The following is a 23,717-nucleotide window of genomic DNA, read 5'->3' as shown; positions in this document are numbered from 1 at the left end:
GCATCTCCTTTTCCACTAGGATATAAACTTCATGAAAATGGAGCAGGAAGAGATCTGGTGCTGCTCTGGCACGCACTGTGTTCTGAGAAGTGCCTGGCTCAGAGGCACTCACTACATACAGACCTTAGGTACATCACAGTGGCAGGCAGTGAGGAGAGTGGATGGGGCTGGGCCAAGATACAAGGTGGGGAGACCAGTTAGGAGCCCGCTGGAAGAGTTTTGGTGGAAATTTAGGATGAGGGTGGCCTGATGGAGAACATCAGGAGTGGAGGTGGCGAAAGGGAGATACAGTGTACACAACACACGCATGGATGCACACACAGGCCCACGTGTACACACGTATTATAGTTTAGCCAGTCACCTCTACTGTCTTAGTCAAAGGAAGCTAAGGAAGAAAGTAAAAATGTCTTTATACGTTAATATGGTATGGAAGCCATGAGCACCGAGTGACAAGCTGGACATCCTCCAGCTAACCCTGGCTGATGCTCTCCACACATCCGCCTACCTCTGTCAACTGGCTCAAAGGACTGCCAGGCAGGTTCCATTTGGTCAGTGATGCAGGGCTTCTGCCTCAGCAAGCAAGGGCAGGGTCCTGGGTCCTGAGCAGTGGAAAGGGTCTTCAGAAGTCAGAGTCACAGAGACTTAGAGACACGTGGGGGAGGCACATGGACCCTGAGAGGGGTGCTCAGAGGCAGCGACCTTTGGCCAGGCCCAGACTTCCTGAGGCCAGATGTGGTGGCAGGCAGGACAGCATCCTCAGAGGGCATCCACTGGCTAGCCCCGATCTTTCAGCGCCCCTCCTCCTCTCCCTTGCTCCTCTCTGGTCCTTTTACCTAGTAGGGTGGCAGCCGTGACCGGAGGTATGGACTCCGGAGTGAGCGGTTCCCCCTGCCCCACGGTGTGCGAGTTCAGGGATTTGGGGACACCAAGGAATGGAGACCCAATTTCTAGGACAGACTGGGGTTTGGTGGTAGGGGAGGAGTCTCTCTGAGAGTCTCAGCTTGGTCTAAGGAGAGAGCACGGAGACTTGAGCTTGCGTTGCAGAAAGAGGCACTGAGGTTAGCCCTCAGGCAGGACCATTCGGCGTCTAGGCTGAAGCGACGGAAACTTAGAACCTGGGGGAAGCTTGGAGGCCGGCGGGTGAGAAACGGAGGAAGAGGTGGGGGCCGTGGGTCAGCCCCTCCGGCGCCACCCCCTGACTCCGAGGGGCCGGGGATGGGCGGGGATGAAGGCCTCAAGTCCTCTTTGAGAGCTCCTATCCGAGACCCCCAAGCCTCCATCTGGGTTGCTTCCTTTCCAAGAGCTAGAGACCCGTCGGGCTTCTGGGGTGTGTGACAGGGGCCTTCTGCCAATCTCTGCTCGCCGCTGGACCAGGGGCGGGGGCGCTGCCGCCGCTCCCCTCCCACCTGGGCTCTGAGCATGGGGGTTGGGCCGAGACAGCAGCCAGAGCCGCCCACCTGCCCGCGGTGTCATGGCAACGACTCTGCCCACGTGGACGTTGAAGAAAGGGAGAAGAGAGGCGAGGAGGCACCACACAGACAGGAGGATGGGAGGGGGCTCCTCTAGGTCCTGCGTGCCTGAGCCCCCCCAACCCCTCCAGTTGGGCCCAGGGCCCCCAGGGCAGGGTGAGACTTGTGCTCTCGGCCTGGCCTCAGAGGGTGCATGTCCTTGGGCGTCCTGAGTGATGATGACCTTGGCCTCCTGTACCGGGGCCCCAGTGGGGTCCTTGGGGAGACGGGGGGCTTTGGGAGGTGCCGACCTCTCCTTCTCGCCCCACCCCACAAGGGATGGTGCCTGGGGCTGAGGGGCTGAGAGCCCGACCTACTTCTCCATTTTCTCCCTATTTTTCAAAAGGAAAATGACCCACTTTTCAGCCAATCAGACTGGGGCCTGTTCCCAGGCTCGTTCTCTGAGCCCCCCTGCCCAGGCCTCTGCTCCTTCCTCAGCCTGTTAGTCACGTGCTGGCCCCTCTAACAGGGAAGCAGGCCGCACCTGTGTGGAGGGCCCTTCCCGGCCCTCTGCGCCAGGCTGGGGAAGGGCCTCTTCCAGGGGTGGCTGGGGCCTGACTGATTCTGCATCAGCGCCCCTTTGGGCGGTGGATCGCCATGGATGACACTAGTCCTGGGTGAATGTTCTGCCCCCCATCCCCTTACTCTCCTAAGACCCACACCCTGGAGAGACAGGAAGGGCTCTGGGGCTGGTGAAAGGAGGACAGTACCCCACCTCTCATTCTGTATGAGTGGGTGCTGGTGGGGCATCTTCCCAAGCTGCTCCATTTTCACGTGGAAAGGGAGGGCTGGCAGCCCTGGAGAACCATGGCTGCTTGTCTGCCTTCCAAAGAACCCTCCTAGAGGGTTCTGTCTAGGCCTCTCTTCCCAAGCCCCTCCTCCTCTCTAGGATATTGGTCTGGGCCTGAGAGCCCCCTCCCTCCCTCAGCTATATTGGCTTGGGCTGGCTTGGAGGGTGATTAGGGATTTAATTATTTAGTTTCTCCAGCTCAGTAGATTAATTCCATCCATCACAGGCAGGCTGAGCCATCTCCCCATCTTAGGGCTGCCTGGCCAACCCCAGAGGGAGGCAGCACCATTGCTCACCTGGGCCCAGTATTAGATCTGGGAACAATGGATAAAGTTCTTGTTGGGGGAGGATTTGATGTATGACATTGAGCAGACATGAGTGCTTAAGCGATGTGAGATGAACATGGGTATCTGTTGTATGGGGATAAACATGTGAAGATGTATGTGAGGTTTTGTGTCTGTAGCTTCCATGTGCACAAGCATCCATGTCTTTTGGGTGAAAATGCACATGTGTGAACCCTTGTGGGAACAAGTCTGTATGTGTGTGTGCACATTATGTGACGGTGACTAGTTATTTGAGGACAGATGCCATGTGAGTTGTGTTGGATGAGTCTGCATGGCTGTGTAAGCTGCCTCTGGAGAACACACGTGTTAAATTGTGAATAAACATTTTTGGGACCATGGATGCCCATGTGCAAGGGGAGGGATGGCGAGGGTGGAGATTTCCTGAGGCTGAGTGATGAGTCAGGGCACACTGGGAGTCCACTTGGTGATCTCATCAGACCAGTTTGGTCAGAGAGAGGCTCCTTCAGATGTGCCAGGGCTTGCTATCCTAGTGGTTGAGAGTGTCAGGCCAGGACCAGATCCATATTCAAATCCTCTACCACCTGTGTGACTTTGGGCAGTTTTTACATTTCTCAGTCTCAATCTCCTCATCTGTAAAATGGGAGTGATAATGGCACCTACTGCAAAGGATGGTTTTGAGGACTACACGAAAAAGTACACTTGACACGGTGCCTGCTCAGTTGCAGGCATTCAGTGAGCTGAGCCTTAGGCTTTGGAGTTGAAAGGCGCCAGAGGTTGTGAGATCTGAAATGTGTTCTGTGCTTCGATGGATCCTATACCATCCTCCAAGGTGGTTCTCCAATCTCCGCTGATATGCCTCCCTGGACAGGATACTCCCAGCTCTCCAGGAAACCCACATCACACTGGCCCAGCCCTGCCTGCTGCACAGTTCTGGTCCAGCTGCAGGGAATCACTTCCCTCATGCCTTCTCCCATTTCTCACCCGATTTCTATGCCCCAGCAGATGGGTATCACTTCTCGATGGCTCAATTACTAACCTGAACTTACTGAGCATCTAGTCTATGCCAGGTTTTGTTTATACAGAGATAAAGCAGATGGATCCTGGTTTTTAAGGAGCTCACACCCTGCAAACACATTTTTATCCTACTGTGTTGAAGTATGGGACCTTAGAGAAGGTATGCCCTGGGGTTAATGAGGTGGGCAAGCTTAGGTGAAGTTTCTTGGAAGAGAGGATGCCTGAACCGCATCAGAGGCAAAGGTGGGGGGACAGGCTTTCCATATGGAAGAATCCTACAGTCTGCTGACTCCTGCCCCCATTCTCTCTCCTGTTGTGGTGGCTCTGCTAAGCCCAGAAATCTAGAGAAGAGAGCAGAGGGTTAAGATACCCTGGATGCTGGGGGAGGACCAGACACAGCTGAGGGGTGAGAGGTGCCACCACATGAACCTGGCTGTTAACCAACCAGCCAGCCCTCATGGGGCCCAGCTCTGTGCTTGACTCCTCTGTGGGAGAGGCCTGGAGAAGACAGCAGGCAGCCCGTGTCCTAACCCACATAGAGAGCCTGCAGGGCAGTGTGCTAGCCCAGGAGGTGGGCTTCATGAGGGAACAAGACCCGTGGGCCAGGGAGTAGGACAGGCCACAGGCCTGACCTGGCTGAGAAACTGCTGCCCAGTGGACCCTTGCCATGGACGGGGGACTCTGCCTGTTGTTTTCTGATAGCAGGCTCAAGGCTGGCAGCATTCTAGAGCCCAGGAAAGCAATAGCCCAAGTTCCACCAAACACGTACAAATAAAAGAAGACACTAAGGTGCTGTAGTCAGAAGTAGCCAACATTTGGAAACATGTGTGCTAGTTGCCTTGGACAGATCAACTTGGCTACTCATTGCTGCAACCTAGGAGGTAGGTTTTGTTAGCCCTGCTTTACAGATGACAGAATTGAGACTCATGGTCATGCAGGTAGGCTGAGAGAAAATGGTTGGAAGCAGATGGTTGTCTTTGCAATGCCCAGCAAAGCGTCACTCTGGACTTGCCCTCCCAGATCCTTGGAGCTGGAAGAGAGACCACCAGCCCTGGCTGCAGGGATTGCTGGGGTCTACAGATCAAGGGCCTCTAGTTCCCTCAGATGCCATCACCTTTGACCACTGGGGCTGCTCTGCTGTCGTTAGCATCTCCGGGGGTGGGAGGTCTTGAAAAGGAAGCCCGGCAAGCAGGAGGTCCAGGCAAGCAGAAGGTCCAGGCAAGCAGAAGGTCCTGGGTGAAGCGCGAAACAAGTGAGCTTTCAGTTTTGGACCTCTGACCCAGATCTGAGCCAGGTGTGGCTCCAGCCTCTGACGGAGACTGAGAAGTCCTCTCAAAGGCCCTGCTTCCAGATCTCACTGGTTCTCACCGTTTCTCCCTGGTTGCCAGGAGCTAACCCTCAGCGCTGCGCTGTTTCACCTGCATGACCTTAATACTCATGACATCATGGTGAGATTGGACCCATGCTTGCCTGCATTTGAAAAGTGAAGACACTGAACTAGAGAGAGAGGTCCAGAGACTTAAGGCTTCACGTCTAGTAACCGGTAGACCCAGGAGGCCCAGGACCCACAGGCTCTCTTGCTAGCTATCCCTGACCAGGGTCCTATAGGATTCTAATCCTGGTGGTCTGTCTCTCAGTGGTGGCCTGGGATGTCTTCCCCAAAACAGGCAGGTAGAAGGGGGAGCATGGGCAGGCAGACCCTCCTGAGGACTGATCAGTTGACAAAAAGGAAAGAATGGGCCCAAAGCAGTTGACCATGGCTGCAGCTAGGGGGTGAGGCGTGAGCCTGAGCAGCCTGAACTGTATCGCTTATTGCCTTTGACAGCCCTGAAAAAGCCTGAACTTTGCTTCTGGCACCTCTTGGCCACATGGCCTCTGCTGGGAGAGAAGCTGGAGCCCAGATTGTCTGGAGAAAGAGAGCTATTTGGGGCTGGGAGATTCCCCTCCTTGTGCTCTCTCCTCCTGCTCTGCAGTGTTGGGAGGGTAACTTCCCCCACCCCATTCCTCTTCCCCCTCACTGCCTTCCTTGAAGGCGAAAGGGGCACATCTGGAGAGCCCCAGATGGGGCTGAAAAAGGACCATCCTTACCTGCCAGTTGAGAAGGGCTAGATAAACATATTGAGCAGGGCTGGATTTGGTGGTGGGATTCCTAATACCACACCCTCCAGAGGCTCTCCAGAGCCCTTAGGGGGAAAGGAGCGGAGGTCCTGTCTCTGGGCTGTTGGGCACAGGAGTGGAGTGGAAAGTGAAGACATGCAGCCATACACGTGATACTTTCTGAACACCTGTGCATGCTAGGCATTGTTCTAGACACTCAGAGTACCACAGCACATGACAGACATAGTCCCCGCCCCCCTAGGGCTTATATTCTGCTATGGGGAGACATACTATAAACATGGGCTAGATAAAGAAAATAATTTCAAAGAGCGATAGTCCTGTGAAGGCAATGAAAACAGGTGACGTAGAGCGTTCCTGGGGGAGGGAGCTCGACTTCAGCTAGTGAGTGGTCAGGGAAGGCTTCTCTGAGCTGAGACCTGAAAGATCAGACAGAGGAAGCCATGGGAATATCTGGGGCAGAGTGTTCCAGCAGAGAGAACATCAAGTATAAAGCCCCCTGAGGTGGGATTTTCAAAGAGATTATAGGTAGTATGGGTTATTCACAGGCTGAGCGCCGTCCAGTGGGTCAGGAGATGGATTTAGCCTTTGGATCTTCCTGTGGCACAAGTGTTTGGGAGCAGTAAGCCCATTTTCTGTAAAATTCCTACCCTAACCCCCCAGGAGGAGTTCATTAAATAAAGTAATAAAAGTGAATGAAAAATATCCCAACCCTCCCTCCTATTCTGTTCACCCTTCCTTCTTTCCACTCTTGGGGCAGTGAGGGGAAGAGAACGTTTGTCTCGGGTCCGAAGGGTGGAGGTTGGGCAGAAGGCATGCTGAGTCTTCAGCGACAAGTCTGGGTAGCGAGGTGAAGAGAGGCCAGGGGTGAGGAAAGCTAACCAGCGGCAGAGATCCTGCCCAAGAGAGCTGAACAGAGCCAGTGCTGAAATGGTCAAGGGGGCTCCGACAGCCCTGCATGCAGGAGAAGGTGGAGGCCAGAGGAGGCAGGCCCATCAGTGAGCATGGGATACAGGTCAGAGGCCCTGTGTCAGGGCTCCCCAGTAGCTGGCCCCTTCACAGTGGACAAAACAGCCTCAGCCTCCAAGCTGCTGTCAAGATACGGGGGAGGAGGACTGGAAAGGGAAACCGAGGCAGACTCCTGGCCACTCTGGTTAGGCTGACCCAGGGAAGGGGAATAGGAAGGGAAAGCCCTGAGGTCCTCCACCCACAGCCATGGAGGAGCTCAGGCCTACAGCAGCGAGAAGAGTTCCAGGCCTCAGTTGCTGTAAGTTCTGCTGTATTGGAACTGGTATGGGGATGACCTCAGAGGCTCAGTGTGAGGGGACTAGAGAAGGCTGATCCCCAGCCAGAGAGCAACTGTACCCTTTGCTGCCATCTGGACCATCATGTCCAGTATGTACCTCTTCCAGACAGCATCTTGGGGGAAGGCACGAAGCAGTTAATACTTGCTTTTTTGAAATTTTTAACCCAAATCATCACTTTGTGTTCACCTCTGAGACACTGGCCTTTGTCAAAGGCTCCTTGATCCTTGAGTGTGCAGGTGTGGATGATTTTGAGTAAGAACTGCCTTTTTCTTTTTTAATATGTATTTATTTATTTGACTGCACGAGGTCTTACTTGCGGCATGCGGAACTTTTTTAGTTGCAGCATGCAAACTCTTAATTGTGGCATGTGGGATCTAGTTCCCTGACCAGGGATCGAACCTGGGCCACCTGCATTGGAAGTGAGGAATCTTAGTCACTAGACCACCAGGGACGTCTCAGAACTGTTTTTTTTTTTTTTTTCCTGTAGAATACCTTTGGTCTTATACAGTTGTCCCAGAGAGATTAAGTGACCTACTCAAGGTCACACTGTAAACCCATGGAGAAAGTCATAAAAATGAAAATACAAATACCTATCGCTCCTTTATTGAGGATTCACCACGTCCCAGGCACAGTATTATATGCTTTACCTGGTTGACCCTCACAGCCTTCATAGCTTTCTGATAACTCTAATTGTACAAAGAGAAAATAGGCTGAGCGAGGCGAACCACCTGCCCAGGTACATATAGCTAGCAAGTGAACGGAAAGGGATTTGAACCCAGAGAGTCTGACAGCAGAAGCTATACCAGGAACTACTTTGATGCAGGGAATCTGGGAGTCACCTAGGTCTCAAGAAAGGAAAGTCAGCTGTCTTGACCAAGCAGGGCCCTGGGGGAGAGGAAAGGAAAGCACCGTGACTCTTTTCCTCTGCAGCCCTTTTCCTTCCTCCATTTTCCATTCTTTTTCTGGAAGGTAATTGCTTGGGGCAGTGACAACCTCCTGGCGAATTACACAGCTGGTTTCCCAGTGAGATTTGTAACAACAACCCCGCCAGCCTGGCAGCCCCAGCAAGTTCCGGTTTAAGAAACTAATTGCTGGATTGTGCAGTTGGTGCTAAATTGGGTAATTTCTTGGTGACGGCATGTGTGCCACTTCTTCCAATGCCAGAACGATGTGAGTTGCATCAGAGAGTGTGTCACACGCGGCACCCTCCTAGCCTCCTTCACCCCCCTATTTCCCAGCCAGTCACAGGCGATCGCAAGAGTGGCTGCTTCCCTGGGCCCAGAGGTTCACCCCCTGGGCAGCTCGCTGTGTCCTGGGGAAGTAGGTAGATGCCTTGGTGCCATATAACGGGGGAAAGTAACACCAGGGCCCAGAGTTGTCCGAGGGCTTCAAGGAGCCTCCTCTATTCTCTACTCTTCTGACCTTGGACTTGGGACAAATTCAGTACTTACCACACAGGGGAAAGGGCTAAACCACACTCTGGTTACCTCTGAAGTGTGTGGTATGTGTGAGGTTCTTGGTTTTGTGTATCTCTTAAAAAAAAAAAAAAATCCATTACTGCGTTCCTTCAGAATGGTGTTTAATCAGTTTGGCTTCCCTGGGCAGCAGCGTGGGAAGGAGAAAAGCTAAGGCCTTTGGAGTGAGGCTACGCTGGGTTTCACTTCTGGGTTTGCCAGCGGCTGTGTAGCCTTGGGACTGTGTGTCAGGCCCTCCCAGCCTCAGTGTCTTCTCCTGCAAATTGCGGGGCGGGGTAATATCTATCCCTTGGCATTTCTGTTGCTGTTCAGTCCCTCAGTCACTTCCGACTCTTTGTGACCCCATGGACTGCAGTACGCCAGGCTCCCCTGTCCTCCTCCATCTTCTGGAGTTTGCTCAAATTCGTGCCCATTGAATCGGTGATCCCATCTAACCCATCTCATCCTCTGCCGCCCCCTTCTCCTTTTGCCTGCAGTCTTTCCCAGCATCAGGGACTTTTCCAAGGAGGCAGTTAAAATGTCATAAGTGAAGGGATCTTGTTCTTTTCCAACACATGCCATCTGCCAAGCATTGTTCTAGGAATGGGGGAGATAATGCAGCGAATAAGGTAGATGGAATTCCTGCGCTTTCATGGAGCTTCCCTTCTAATGCGAGAGACAGACAATTTCTGAATCACACAAATTGAAAATGGTAATGATAGAAGAGCTATAGAGGTACACAGTGCCTTGAGAGCAAACAGCAGGGGGATCTGACCTAGTCAGGGAGGCCAGAGAAAGCTTCCCTGAGGAAGCAACAACTGGGCTGAGATCTGAAGGGTGTGTAGGAGTTAGCAAGGCAGAGGTAGGTGGGAAAAGCTTTCCAGATGGGAGGGAAATAGGCCCCTTGATGGGAGGGATTGTGGGACTGCAAAAGACCAGCCTGGCTGGAGCAGAGGAAGCAAGGAGGGAGCGTGTTGTGAGAGGATTTTGGAAGCCCAGGAAGGGCCAGAGCCTGCAGGCCTTATTGGATGGGTTAAGGCATTTTATCCTAAGAACATCAATAAGCCAGTGAAGAGTTTTAAGCAGGGAAGTGACATGATCAGATTTGTGTTTCCAAATGACCATTTGAAGGGGAACTGGGTAAGAATGGAGGCAGGGAGACTATTTAGGAGGCTTATGCAGACATCCAGGCAGGAGATGCTGTTCTGAGGTAGTTGGATTAGTTAGCAGCACTTTCTGCTGCAAATACAGAAAATCTGGCCAACAGTGGTTTAAATAAAGAGGACTTTATTCCTTCCTGCATTGAGGCCTGGAGGAAGGCAACTGCTTCTGTTGGTTTCCTGGCTCAGTGACTCCAGGGCTGGCATTTCTGTGATTGTCTATGCCTCGCTCTCATGGTGGCAAGACAGCTGCCCTGGCTCCAGGCATTGTGATTGTATTCAAGCCGAAAAGAAAGGAAGAATGGTACTGGCAAGTCCTGCCCCTTTTATTATAAAGGCAAAATCTTTCCCAGAGACTCTCATCAGATTTTTTTATGTATATATTATTATCTAAATGTGAATCATGTGACTTCTAGGTACAAGGGAGTCTGGGAAAGGGGAAAGGAGATTGAGAATGAGTTTTGGCCAGTCAGCCGACAGTGATTTGGTAGATATGGAAATAAGTGGGCAGATCTATTTTTAGGAAACAAAATCCATAGGACATGGTGATGGATTGAATTATTAGTCCCCTCCTTGCTTGTTTTTCCTTCTTATTGATTATGTTTAGTTATGGGGAGGCAGCAGAAGGAATGTGATGGTAATCATGAGATATAGGAGGAAGTTTATATAATTAAATCTATATCAATTAAATCGTCTCTTTAAGAAATCCAGAAATCGGATAGCTTCCTTTTCTCCCAGTAATCTGAATTTGATTGTATTGTGTAGTATTTGGACATTGGGGATTTTGCAAATCCAGAATGAGGGCTTCACATGGGGGACTATATTGCGTAATCTTTAGAGTTTATAGTGTGGTTTCATGTACGTTGTATCACTTGATACTAAAATCCTTGGAGATAGGTGAGCAGGTATCATTAGGCTTCGAGAGGGTGGGTCACCAGGTCTCAGGGTGGCCTGAGGGTTTGGGGTGTCAGGGTTTGTGCTTTTCTCCACTAGCAAGTACTACCCTGTAGGACATAGGGAGCACTACCCTGGGAGTGCTTTATCTGGAGAGGAATAAACACAGGGGCACATCTCTGAGACTAAAGCTGGGGGAGCATGGTGCATGCGTATGTGCTAAGTCGCTTCAGTTGTGTTCAACTCTTTGCAACCCTATGGACTAGAGCCTGCCAGGCTCCTCTGTCCATGGGATTCTCCAGCAGAAATACCGGAGTAGGTTGCCATGCCCTCCTCCAGGATCGATGCTAGAGAGACTGAGTTTGATAAGATCTTGATGAAGGCTCAGTGGCTGGCAGCAGCACCTGTGTAGTGGTGGGGGACGTGGGAAAACCTGGGGATGTCCAAACCATTGGTGTGGACATTCCCAGGCTTGATGTGGCCACAGACGAAGCAAACCGGGTGGTCTGGGTTTCTGCCAAACTGGCCTTTTGTGCTGTGAGTCTCAGACATGGGTCCTGCTTGGGGCAGGAAGAGGACTGTGCCATGGATGAAAGACCAAGCTATCAAAGCGTCTTTCCAAGGTGGAGAGATGCTTCTAGGTGCTTTTCCAATAACTATTTGAGAGGCCATTTTGGTCTGAAGTCCTCTCTGCTTCCCCAGAGAGGGGTAAAGGTGGAGAATAATTGTCATCTGGAGATAGGCAGTTGATATCTGTAAGGTTACCCCAGTTCTCCTCCAGGAAGGGTAACCAACAGCCTCTCCAGCTCAGGCCATAGGGTGGGCCAGAGGCTGGACAGGTCCTACCCTCCCCTCTATGGAAGATTCCCAGGAGACTTCACAATCTTCCTCATTGTCTCACATCCTTCAGGGTCAGGAAGTTCTTCTTGTGGTCTGACTGTGTCTCTTCCACTACTATTAATCATGCCCGCAAAGCTAGCTCTTCTTCCTGACATCCCTGTGTCTAATAATGGCATCATTAGTCTTCCAGTCACGGCTGCTGCAAACTTCAGAGTCGTCTTCCTTTCTGACTCTCTCTCCCCCATCTCTTCCTAGTGTTTTCCAAACCCCGAATGTCTGCTGGAACTCTCTCATCCCACCCCTCAAAATTGCTTATTTGCCCACCTCTTCTGCCTTTGTGCATGCTCTTGCCTTCGCTGGGAATTCCATCTCCCTGACACACAGCCATCTTGTTCTCCATCTCAAGCACACTCTTCTCTGGGAAGTCGTCCTCAGTTTCCCTCTATTGGATCTGCTCTTGCCCTCATCTTAACTGGCCTAACATTTTGGAACCTCTTTCCTGCACAGTCATTTATTCATCTACTTAGTGAACATTTGTTAAGTACCATCTCTGGGCAAAGCCCCGAGCTGAGTGCTGGAGATCCAGTGATAAATAGAATTTGGTTCCTACTCTGCAGAAGACAGGATTCTACTTGGGGAGACAGAAGCTGAAACAGACAATTTCAGTGCAATGCGATAGTTGCTTTCATGGGGGAACCCAGGGTATTCTAAAAACGCAATAGAGAGGCATAACCCAGAAAAGTCTTCAAAGGAAGGTGGAGCTTAATCTGAATAAGTGTTAGCCAGGGGAATGTGTTGGGGGGTGGATGAAAGTAGATTCTAGGAGGATGGAACAGCTTATGCAGAAATACAGGGACCTAAAATAACCCTCTCATGTGAAAGGTTGGTCCCCCTGTTAGAATATAAGCCTCTTAATGACAGGGACCACTCTAAAATCACCTCTGTTCATGTCTCACTCTGAGTCTTGGTATGGTAGCTGCTCAACAAATATTTGTGGAATGGAATCATATTTGAGGGCAATGAAAATGCAGAGGCTCAGCACCACGGACAGATCACACAGACACCTGCAGTTGGAGGTAGTCCAACCTGTAAGCTTATTTGCATGCATTTGCATAATTAAGCCAACTTCATTTCCCTGGGGGTCCAGAGGCTCTGCATCATGGGGGATCCAATCAGTCCTGGCTTGGGGGGTTGGGCAGGGAAACTGTGAAGGCCAGAGACCAGTCCTCTGAGGACTCCGGGAGAATCTCTTTTCCTCTTTGCTTACCACCCTTTTCTTTCCGTTTAGGAGCCAGTGGTCCTGAGCCTCCTGAAGTTAGGATTCTGCCTGGCGGTGGAGATCCTGACACCAAGGATGGGACACCCCAGATGGTGAGTGGTAGGAGAGTCTGGGGGATAGGGTTCTCAAATCAAAATAACCTGGGTTTGAATCTTGATGCAAAGTGACTCACCCACTTACCGGCTTTGTGACCTTACCATTTTGAGCTATTTTCTCATGGGTAGATGTGGGTAACATCTACACATAGGATTTCAGGGGGATTAGAGAGCATTGAGTATGCACAGTACCCAGTACATGGCAAGTCCTCAGAGATGAACTGTGAGTGGGATCTGGAAGAAGCTTGAACCATGGTGGGTATGGGGAGGCCATGGTGGGGAGGAAGGGCGGGTGAACCTTGGAGGTGCTGCTGTCTGGACTCTTTGAGGCTGTCATCTCCTCACAGTCAGCAGATGGCCCAGGAGCCTGGTCTGGGATGAGGGAGGGCGCCGTCTGCCAGCTCCTTGGTCCCCGTCCCTCCTGCTGGCACTCCCTCCTGCTGCAGCTCCTGTCCTGGCAGCTCTGGAGTCCTGATTGGAGGCAGTTCTTGCTGAGAGCTGACCTCTCTGTCCTGTAGCCTTGGCAAGCCTGGGATGGGGGCCAGGGCCACTGGTTCCAACGTTTTCCCTCCATCACCTCCTTGCCCTGCCAGCCCACTGTTCCTGGGAGGAGGAACTCCTGGGTTCTAACCCCAGTTTAGGATTCAGATGCTGCCTAAATAGCCAGCATTCCTTTTACGTTTCTCCTCTCTTCATGACCTCTCCTCCACTGGAATGGGGGTGGCGGTAAAAGGCACGGGGGGAATTTCATCAGTGAGTATTTGGAACCCAGAAGAGGAGGGAGGAGTCATCTCAGGTTATCCCTTCCTGTCTCAGCCCTGGAGGGGAGGGAGAATGAGCCTCCAGCCAGATGGAAGGAACTGGGTGTGGAAGGAAGGGGAGGGGTTATCCTACAGAATCGTGATGGATATGTAGATTTGGTTATTGCTTCTGGGAGCTGTGATCCAGAGCCCTGGCTCTTCATAGCAGGGGAATTGGGTAGGGATGGGACACAGGTGTGGCGCTGGCTCAGTTTGCCTCACACCAGCTTGTTAGAAGCTAGTTCACATAATGGCTCGTATGTTTGACTATTGTTTTTATGTTTGTATTGGTATCTTTTTACTTTTGGTTACCTAAGATTTTTTAAAAAACCGTTTGGTTGAGGACATTTTCTCTTGGGAATAAGTATTTATCATCTTTGCAGCATTTGATGAATGGTGATATTATTTTGTGCCCTTGTGAGTGTCTTTGTCTATACGACTTTTAAGCCCTTAAGGACAGTACAATTAACCGCAATGAACTGATATGCATTACCTAAGCAGTTCTAAGAATACCTGATAAAAGTTTCAGGTCAAGTGGCCTGTTGTTCGATCCTAATCCCATTGCTCCCTATTTTCCCAGGAGGTTCCTGGGGCCTGGCCCCCAGCGCTATGAAGAGCCCTTGCTGAGGCCATGAGGGGTTACCATGGCGACCGAGGCAGCCATCCCCGCCCAGCCCGCTTTGCCGACCAGCAGCATATGGACGTGGGCCCTGCTGCCAGGGCCCCGTACCTGGTGGGCTCCGGGGAGGCCTTCTCCACCGAGCCCCGCTTCTGTGCCCCAAGAGCTGGCCTGGGACACCTTTCTCCTGAAGGGCCCCTGAGCCTGAGTGAGGGGCCATCCATAGGCCCCGAGGGAGGGCCAGGAGGGGCCGGGGTTGGGGGGGGTAGCAGCACCTTCCCCAGGATGTACCCTGGCCAGGGCCCCTTCGACACCTGTGAAGACTGCGTGGGCCACCCGCAGGGCAAGGGTGCCCCCCGCCTGCCTCCCACACTGCTGGACCAGTTTGAAAAGCAGCTGCCGGTTCAACAGGATGGCTTCCACACGCTGCCATACCAGCGGGGGCCGGCAGGGGCCGGGCCTGGGCCCGGGCCGGGGTCTGGCGCTGCCCCCGAGGCCCGCAGCGAGAGCCCCAGCCGCATCCGGCACCTGGTCCACTCCGTGCAGAAGCTGTTCGCCAAGTCCCACTCTCTGGAGGCTCCAGGGAAGCGGGACTACAACGGGCCCAAGGCCGAGGGGAGAGGTGGCTCCGGGGGAGACAGCTACCCAGGCCCGAGCTCTGGAGGCCCCCACGCCTCCCACCACCACCATCACCACCACCACCACCACCACCACCAGTCCCGGCACGGCAAGAGGAGTAAGAGCAAGGACCGCAAGGGGGATGGCCGGCACCAGGCCAAGGCCGCGGGCTGGTGGAGCTCCGATGACAACTTGGACAGTGACAGCGGCTTCCTGGCCGGTGGGCGGCCCCCCGGGGAGCCCGGGGGTCCCTTCTGCCTGGAGGCTCCGGATGGGTCCTACCGGGACTTGAGCTTCAGGGGGCGCTCGGGGGGGTCGGAAGGCCGCTGTCTTGCCTGCACTGGTGTGTCCATGTCGCTGGATGGACAAGCGGTCAAGCGAAGTGCCTGGCACACCATGGTGGCCAGCCAGGGCCGGGATGGGCACCCAGGGGCTGGGCCCAGCAAGGGGCTCCTGGGGCCGGAGGCTAAGGCCAAAGCCAGGACTTACCACTATCTGCAGGTGAGGCTTTGGTGGGGGTGGGGAACAGGATCCTCAGCCCTCACCAGTGTTGTTGCCCCGGAGGCTGTGGAAGGGGTTGGATGGGAGCCAGCTCTTCCCATGATGACGGGTCTGGAGGCAGCGGGTTCTCCCCTGCCTCACTGTCTTGTAACACCTTGAACCCCTTGGGGAACCTCAGTTTCCCCATTTGTGCAGTAAAGGAGCCCTTCTATTTTGATGTCGTATGTCAGTGCCAGGAAGACTTTTCCTCTACCTGCTGTTTAGGACAAGCTGTGCCGGCCTCTGTCTTGTGAGGCTGGAGGCAGAATGAGGCTGAGGGTGAGCAGTGAACAGGACAGAGCGGGGCTGCCTGCTTGTGCTTCCCCAAGATTGGAGGTCAGCGGTTGGAAAGCAGCTGTCTTGCCCCCAGGCCTTCTCCAGACCTCTTTTCAGCCCAAATCTGGGTGGTCCAGATAGTGTTTGGATATGAAGGTCAGTTATTTCCAGAATGTGCCTCTGATGGTATTGTCATTCTGGGGAACCTGCGGTGGGACACCCACGAGGCTGTGGAAGAGCCAGGGAACCTGTCCTGTGGGTTTTGCTGGGCTGGGGCGCACACTGAGGTCTGAGCTCCAGACCCAGCAGCGGGCTAGGGCTTCCTGGGAGTGGATGGTGCAGCTGATAGCTGGCACACTGTCCCTGTCCTCTTTCACTACCTCTATGGTGTCTGCAGGTGAGGCTAGGAGCTCTGACCCCTTCTTCTCAGGGAGCCTTGGTCCATCCCTCACTGTCCCCTCTCCCTCATCCTATAGAGACGGGGTTAGGGACTCTTCCTGCCATCCACCTTCCTCTTCTCTGTCTCTTGCTCCTCTCCCACGTCCCCTGATGTGTGAGCCCTCCTATAGTTGGAGGAGAAAGAGTCTAGACAAGTTCTAGAAGTCCAGTAGACTTATCCCCCAAACCCACATTTCACATAGTTAATCGACATCCATTCATTCTATGAGTGTTCCCTGGGTGCTGTGAATGCAAAGATGCAGACACAGATGCTGCCTGGAGGAGTTCACAGTTTAACAGTGGGATAGACAAGGTAGCTTCCCGGGTGGCTCAGATGGTAAAGAATCTTCCTGCAATGAAGGCGACCCGAGTTCAGTCCCTGGGTCGGGAAGATCCCCTGGAGGAGGGCATGGCAACCCACTCCAGTATTCTTGCCTGGAGAATCCCCATGAACAGAGGAGCCTAGCAGGCTATAGTCCGTGGGGTGGCAACGAGTCGGGCATGACTGAGCAACTAAGCACAGCACACACAGAGAGTGCAGGGAGGCGGCGAGAGGAGAGAGCCTTGGGAACCTTGGGAGCCCAGAGGAGACACCTCACCCACTTGGGTGGTGGTGGCCAGGGGCTGCTCAGAACAGCTTCTAGGAAGAGTGTCCCCTGAACAGAGGCGCAGTGGACAAGTTGGAGTTAGTCGCGTGCAGTGTTTCCAGGACTGAGTGTTCCAGGAAGAGGCTGCAGCGTGTTCAGAGGCATGGAGAATTGAGCTTGCACGTGTCCTTTGGGTATCACTGGCCTTTTGGGTAAGTTGTTCACATGCTAGGGCTCTCCTGGGTGGGGAACTTGCTAAAGCTCAAGGGCCATAGTGGAAGCAGAAAGGGGCGAGAGACAGAAGGGGAGACTGGAGACTTCTAGGATTCAGGATTGGTCTTGCACTGCCCTCTCCCTAGGTAAGAAGGTTCTCTAAACTGGGAATTGAAGGGTCCAGAAGAAAGGGCTCAGGAGAGAACACCAACCCTTCTTCTGCCATCCCTGGAGACTTGCCTCCACTCCGCTGCTCCCTGCTGCTTCTCCAGGGCTGCCCTGACCTCCCTGGGGGCTTCCTTTTTAACATGCACCTCACAGCGTCCTGCAGAGGAGCCGGCAGCTCTGCAGTGGCCATGGAGTGGGAACCCTGCAGTGTGGCAGAGCGTTCCCTGGCTGGCCTGCCACCTCCCTCTGCCTGCCTGTGGCCACTCTCTGTAGATTATGGGGAAGGGGAGGCCTTATCAATCAGGGGCTGGGGTTCCAGGGGATCTGAGGACTGGGAAGTCTGAGCCTGTTTGGCAGAGAACAAAGGGCTGTAGAAACTCTCCAGACAACCTGTACTCCCCTGGCACAAAAGCAGGGGAAGCTGGCCGCATCAGCCCAGGTGTCTTGGTTGGTTGCCCAGCCCTTTTGTTGAGACTCTATTCTCCCACTGGATTCAGGTCTCCCGCAAACTTCTTCCAGAACCCCCCTTCTCACTTGGAGCCCTTGTTCCTTTATGGAGCCTCATCTCCTCCCTGTGTTCCCATTTGATTGAGCCCAGCCCCTCACTCAGCCCTGTCCTCCCACCGAGGGCTCCTTCATGGGGCCCACCCATCCCTGAGTCCCCGTTCTCACACTGATCTCTGGCCTCTCATCTAGCCTCACCTAGAGTCTCTGTTCCTCTCTGGAACCCTATGCTCTCCCCGAACCCTGACCCCCACCTCCACTTAGCCTGTTCTTTTCAACGGGCATAGGCCAACCATTACGGACTCCCTCACCCACCTGCAGACTCATCGAGATCCCCAGCCCCCATCCTCCCCCTCCTTCTTGGCTCAGAGATGAAACTAGGACCATGCATCCCACAGTGACCCCTCCATAGGGCTTGAGCCCATGTCCCCGGGATCCCTTCCATCCATGAACTGTCCCAGCTTCCTCCCCACATTTAAAGACTATCTTTCTCTTTACTGACTTTCCCTCATCCTGCAAACATGGCCAGATCGCTCTCATCCTAAAAAAAAAAAAAAAAACTACTTTCCTTAACCCCATACCGTCTTCCATCTCCTTCCTGTCTCCCATTCATTTCCAAGTTCTTAGAGCATAGACTCCACCATTTCCTTTCATTCTCCCCTTTACTGGACTGACTTCCATGCTCCTGGCCTCTGAAACGTCCTGGCAGTGGTCACCAATGGCCTCCTGAGAGCCCTCCTTGAAAGGTATCTCTCAATGCTCACCGTTACGATAGTTAACTTTGAACCCTTACTCTCTGTTGGTTCGTTTATTGTTTCCACCAGTGCTGTGATGCAGGCGTAATTATCATTATCAGCTCACAGATGAGGAAACTGTGGCAGAGTTTAACCAACTTTGCTCACATTTACACAGCTAGCAAGTGATAGGGCCAGAATTTGAATATGGTTCTAACTCCCCAGCCCAAACCGCTAACCTTAGCATGCACTGTGGCATTTGACATTATCAGCTCCTTCTATTCTGGAAATGTCTCCTGTTTCCGTGACAGGGTGTTCTCCTGACTTCTCTCCCACCCATCTGCCCACTCCTTTCCAGGTGACTTCATAGGCTCCTCTCCCTTTCTTCGCAGTCCCCCTTTTAAATGTCAGTGGATTCCTGCCCACCTCTCTTTCTTCTCTCCTCTGGGCTGTTTCATTCACTCCTATGGATTCAGCTGCCACCCATGACTCCCCCATGTCTGCCTCCAGCTCAGTTCTCTCCACTGAACTCCAGAACCAAACACTCAACCACCTGCTCCACAGTTCTTTGCCAGCTCAAGATGCTCAACCCTGAACCCATCACCTTTCCCCCAAATCTGTTTCTCTGGGATTCTGTGGCTCAGTGAGCAATGCCACCGTCCCCCAGGTCCTCAGCCGGCAGCCTCCCGGTCCTCCACGACTCCTCCCCGCCCCCTCACCCCCCATGTCTAATCAGGCTCACTGATGCTCCTGAACACCTCTCATTTCCATCTTCTCTTCCCCCTCATTGTCATCACCTTAATTTAGGGCTCATCATCTCTTGCCTGGATAACAGCATCAGCCTCTTAATTGGTCTCCCTCTCACCACTTGAGCCCCTGCCCTGCTCCTGGCTCTCCACAATCCAACCTATGTTTGGACTCTTCAAGTGCTCTTTCTGAAACACAAACTGATGTCACTCCTGTGGCTCTTCACAGAAGGGAGGGGGACATCAGAGGATCTGGGATGTAAGCACGTTAAGAGGATGAAGGAGAAGGAGGGGTGAAAGGTGACTGATGTCAGGGGCTGCCTTACTGCTAGGGGTGAGATTGACATAGGTCACTTTGGCCTCTGAGCTGCAACCTCTTGGTACCTATTGTGGGAGCCTTAGACTCTTTAGATGGCCCTCAGTTAAGTAGCAGAAGGCCCATGGAGGATGAAGAGGCATGTCTTGTAGGGGAGACCTCACCTGATCTGGCTTGACATATTCCTGAGCGTGGTTTGCTTGAGCCAAGGCTGTGCATCTCCCACTGGCAGTGAAGAAAGAGGGTCCCGGCTTCCCGATTTAGTAGGTACTTGAGGCCCCTTGTCCCTGCAGGTGCCGCAAGATGACTGGGGGGGTTACCCCACTGGGGGCAAGGATGGGGAGATCCCCTGCCGCAGGATGCGGAGCGGCAGCTACATCAAAGCCATGGGGGATGAGGAGAGCGGAGACTCAGACGGCAGCCCCAAGACATCTCCCAAAGCGGTCGCCCGGCGCTTCACCACTCGCCGTTCCTCCAGTGTGGACCAGGCCCGGATCAAGTGAGGACAGGGAGAGCTGGGGGATGGGGAGGGGGCAGGAAGCTGATGCTGGGTGCCCGCAGGAGGTGTGCATTGCGTGGGTACCAGTCAGCCTCCGTGCTTAGGGTTCAACTGGGCAGTCTCGCTCTAGCCCGTATGAAGAGGGGGTGCCTGTGAAAGCCCCTATCTGAATGCCTCTTTAGCACAGTCCTTTTACTCAGGAGTCTCCTCCTGGAGATTCTGGGGGTTTCTGAGGAACAGAACCCACTCAGGGACCCCACTGCTCTCATTCCCCTCCCCCACCTCCTAGCAGACCCCCATTCTGAATCTGGAATTTTGACCTTTCCCAGCTGCTGTGTCCCACCCCGGATCCACCCGCGGAGCTCCATTCCTGGCTACAGCCGTTCCCTCACCACCGGACAGGTAGGAAGCAGCCCAGCATGCCAGGGGGAAGGGGTGGGGAGGAAGACTCGCTCCCATGCTCAGCCTTGGTCTTAAAAATCAGGAATCTGCCCCTGGAGAGAGCATAGGTCTGGTCCTGGGGAGCTGGGAAGCATGCCCTGGGTTCTCAGAGCTGAATCAGACTGAGGATCTCAGAGTCACATCCTTAAAAACCGCCAAGCATCCTCTAAGTGATGAACTTGGAAGGGCACTGTCAGTTCTCTGAGCTTCCCGAGCCCTGTCCTGGTCTGACTGCTCCAGCTCCCCCGCCCCATGTAAAAGGCAGCACTGTCTGCACAGACTGAAGAGGGCAGAGCTTCAGTCTCAGAGATGATCAGGGCTTGAGCTCTCTCCCCTCCACTCCACCCTGGGGACCACTGGCAAGATACTTTCCTCTCAACGCCTCTGTTTCCTCATGGTGCAAATGACAATTGTAGTGATGCTTATCTCACAGGGGTTTGGGGAGTTCAGTGAGAAAATATATGCAAACACAAGGAAGCTGGCCCCAAACTGGTATTTTATAAGTGTGAGTTCTATACCTAAGTATAGACTTTCCCCTTAACTAAAGAAGGCAGTGAGTGCAGTTTAGCAATTAAATGCTTGAGGTGGGTTTGAATTCCAGCTCCACTCTTTCCCAGCTGAGTGACCTGGGGCAAGTTTCTTGACTTTTTTGAGCCCCACTCTCCCTATTTAAAAATAGGCATCATAATAGTGTTCTTGGCACAGAGCCAGCACTCGATAAAGGTTAGCTATTTTTGCTGTTTGCTGGGGAGAAAAAGGCAATGCAAAAAAGCAATGCAAAAGTCTCTCCTCCTTGGCTCTCATTGTTTGTTGCCGCTGCTGTCTCTCAGCATTTCTTTGTTACATTTCCTGAATCAGGGAATCTTGACTGGCACAGTCATCTATTCACAGAAGACCAGCCTGTGTTGCTAAACTTACTAGTTAATACCCCTTCTTTGTTTCACTTGATCCATCAGCAACATCTAACACAGCTGATGATTCTCTCCTTCCTGAAACACTTTTCTCAGTTGGCCTTGAGGATGCCACATCTTTCAGATTCTTCTAGATTCTCTCTCTAGCTGCCTATTCTCAGTCTGTGTCACTGGGGCCCACAAACTCTTCAGGATCTAAACACCAGAGCTTTCCAGGGCTTAGTTCCTGGACTACTTCTTACACTCACTCATTGGGTAAGCTCATCCAGGCTCATGGCTTTCAAGCTTATTGAGAGCCTGATGACTTCCAAATGTTTATCATCAGCCCACATTCTCCCATAAATACCGGGCATGTATATCTAACTGTGTATTGAAATCTTGCTTGGATGCTGAGTAGACATCTCAAAATTAAAATGTCCAAAACCAAACTGCGGGTGCCCTTTTCCTTCCTCTCCAGGTTACTTGCTCCATCCACTGTCTCCTCCATTGACTTTTGATCTCCGCCTCCTTTCTCACGTGTGCTTGTGGCAGTATTTTAGTTTGTACTTTAGCATGTACACTATTTTAGTTGCCTCTCACTATACCTTCTTACATTTCTTTCCTTCCTTTAATTTTTCTCTGTGCCATGTGGCTTGTGGGATCTTAGTTCCCTGACCAGGGGTTGAACCTGAGCTCCAGGCAGTGAGAGCACCACATCCTAACCGCTGGACCATCAGGGAATTCTCTCATTCCTTCCTTTTAAAGTAAATTCTTTAGTAATTTTTTTCAGTACACGTCAGCGGCAAATTCTGCCTTTAACCAAAAATATAGTTTAGCTTATTACAGAACATAATTTAGCTTATTACAGAATTCTAGGTCAACATTTATTTTCTCTGTGTTTTGAAGATATTCCCCGTCATCTGTTCTGTTGTTACTGTTGAGAAGGCTGCTGTTAACCCAACTGTCTTTGTTGGTAATTTTCACTTCTCTCTGATTGCTGTCAAGATCTTGCCTTTGATTTTGGTGTCCTGCAGTTTCACAATGATGTGTATGTGTGCGTGCATGCTCACACATGCGCGCGCGTGCGCGCGCACGCACACACACACACACACACACACACACACGTGTTTCCAGAATCTGAGGATTCATGTCTTTCATCAAATCTGGAACATTCTCTCATGTTCCTGTTTGCTGACATCCTTTTACTTTCAATCTGTGTGCTTATTTTGATCCAGTCTGACAATCTCTGCCTTTTGAACGAGTGTTTTGTCTGTCCGCGTTTAATGTGATTACTGATCTGGCTGGATTGTCTCATGTCATTTTTGTTCCTCCGTGCTTCCTTAATGCCTTCTTTTGTATTAAATATTTTGTGTACAGTTTTATTTCTTTTTGTTAATTCCCTTTACTATATTATTTAGTGCATTAGTGATTGCACTAAGAATTACATGTGTAACTAATTGAAACCTAGTTTATTCTGGTAAAATATGGAAGCATTGCTCTAATATATCTCCTTTTCCTCTCCCTTCTTTGTGCTATTATTGTCATATACATTTTCTATCTATGTGTTATAAGCTATAACTTATTATAAACTGATAACAGTAATGGAATAATTACTTTGCACACTCTTCTGTCCTTTTTAACCTTTTTAAAATATGTCTCTTAAAGAATTTGAGAGAAAAAGTGTGAAACATGTTTATATTTACTCACATATTTACTGTTTCTGGTGCTCTTCATTTCTTCCTGTGGATTTGAGTTACCATTGGGTGTCACTTCCTTTTAACCTGAAGAACTTGCATTAGTATTTCTTATAAGATAACTCTGCTGGCAATACTTTCTTCAGTCTGTATTTATTTGGAAACGTCTTATTTTTCCTTCATTTTTTGAAGGATAGTTTTGCTGAATATAGAATTCCTGGTTGATAGTTTTTTTCTTTTAGCACTTTGACTATACACTGAGTGCTATACACTTGGAACATCACTGCTTTTGGTGCTCATGATTTCTGATGAAAAGTCAATTAATAATTTTTTTGGTATGTAATGAATTGTTTTTTCTCTGGTTGTTATTAAGATTTTCTTAAAAAATATGTTCTCTTTGTCTTTAGAAAGTTGATTGTAATGTGTCTGGGTATGGATCTCTTTGTATTTAGCCTACTTTGGATTCACTGAGTTTCTTTGACCTGTGGATTACTGTTTTTAAGCAAATTTGGAAAGTTTGGGGCCATTATTTCTTCAGATATTTTTTCTTCCTCTCTCTCATCTTTTTTCTGGGACTCCCATTACATGCATACTGATATACTTGATGTTGCCCATAAGTCTCCAAGACACTGCTCATTTCTGTTCAATCTTTCACCCCACTCTATTCTTTATATTGGTTAATCTATGCTGATTATCTTAAGTTTTACTGATAACTTTTTATGCTGAGCCTTTCCAGCCAATTTTAAATTTCAGTTTTTGTACTTTTCAGGTCTAGAATTTCCATTTGATTCTTTTCTTCTTTTTAAAAAATTCTTTCTTTATTGTGATTTTCTATTAAAGCCATCACTGCTGTCATACTTTCTTTAGATATTT

General features: G+C 51.4%; 1 protein-coding gene across 2 annotated transcripts in view; it reads left to right on the top strand.

Moving 5' to 3' along the window:
• DLGAP3 (DLG associated protein 3) overlaps positions 1 to 23,717 on the top strand; it is a 61,890-nt gene that overhangs the window by 8,960 nt on the left and 29,213 nt on the right. For both annotated transcript variants that reach the window (XM_018041233.1, XM_018041244.1), the window contains exons 2-5: positions 12,676 to 12,758; positions 14,142 to 15,299; positions 19,614 to 19,819; positions 20,149 to 20,221. In XM_018041233.1, the coding sequence (XP_017896722.1) occupies positions 14,193 to 15,299; positions 19,614 to 19,819; positions 20,149 to 20,221 (1,386 nt within the window). In that variant the 5' untranslated portion in view covers positions 12,676 to 12,758; positions 14,142 to 14,192. The remainder of the gene's footprint in view (positions 1 to 12,675; positions 12,759 to 14,141; positions 15,300 to 19,613; positions 19,820 to 20,148; positions 20,222 to 23,717) is intronic.

The sequence above is a fragment of the Capra hircus genome, chromosome 3 (assembly GCF_001704415.2).
Source record: "Capra hircus breed San Clemente chromosome 3, ASM170441v1, whole genome shotgun sequence".
NCBI lineage: Eukaryota > Metazoa > Chordata > Mammalia > Artiodactyla > Bovidae > Capra > Capra hircus.
This window is presented reverse-complemented; position numbering and strand designations above follow the sequence as displayed.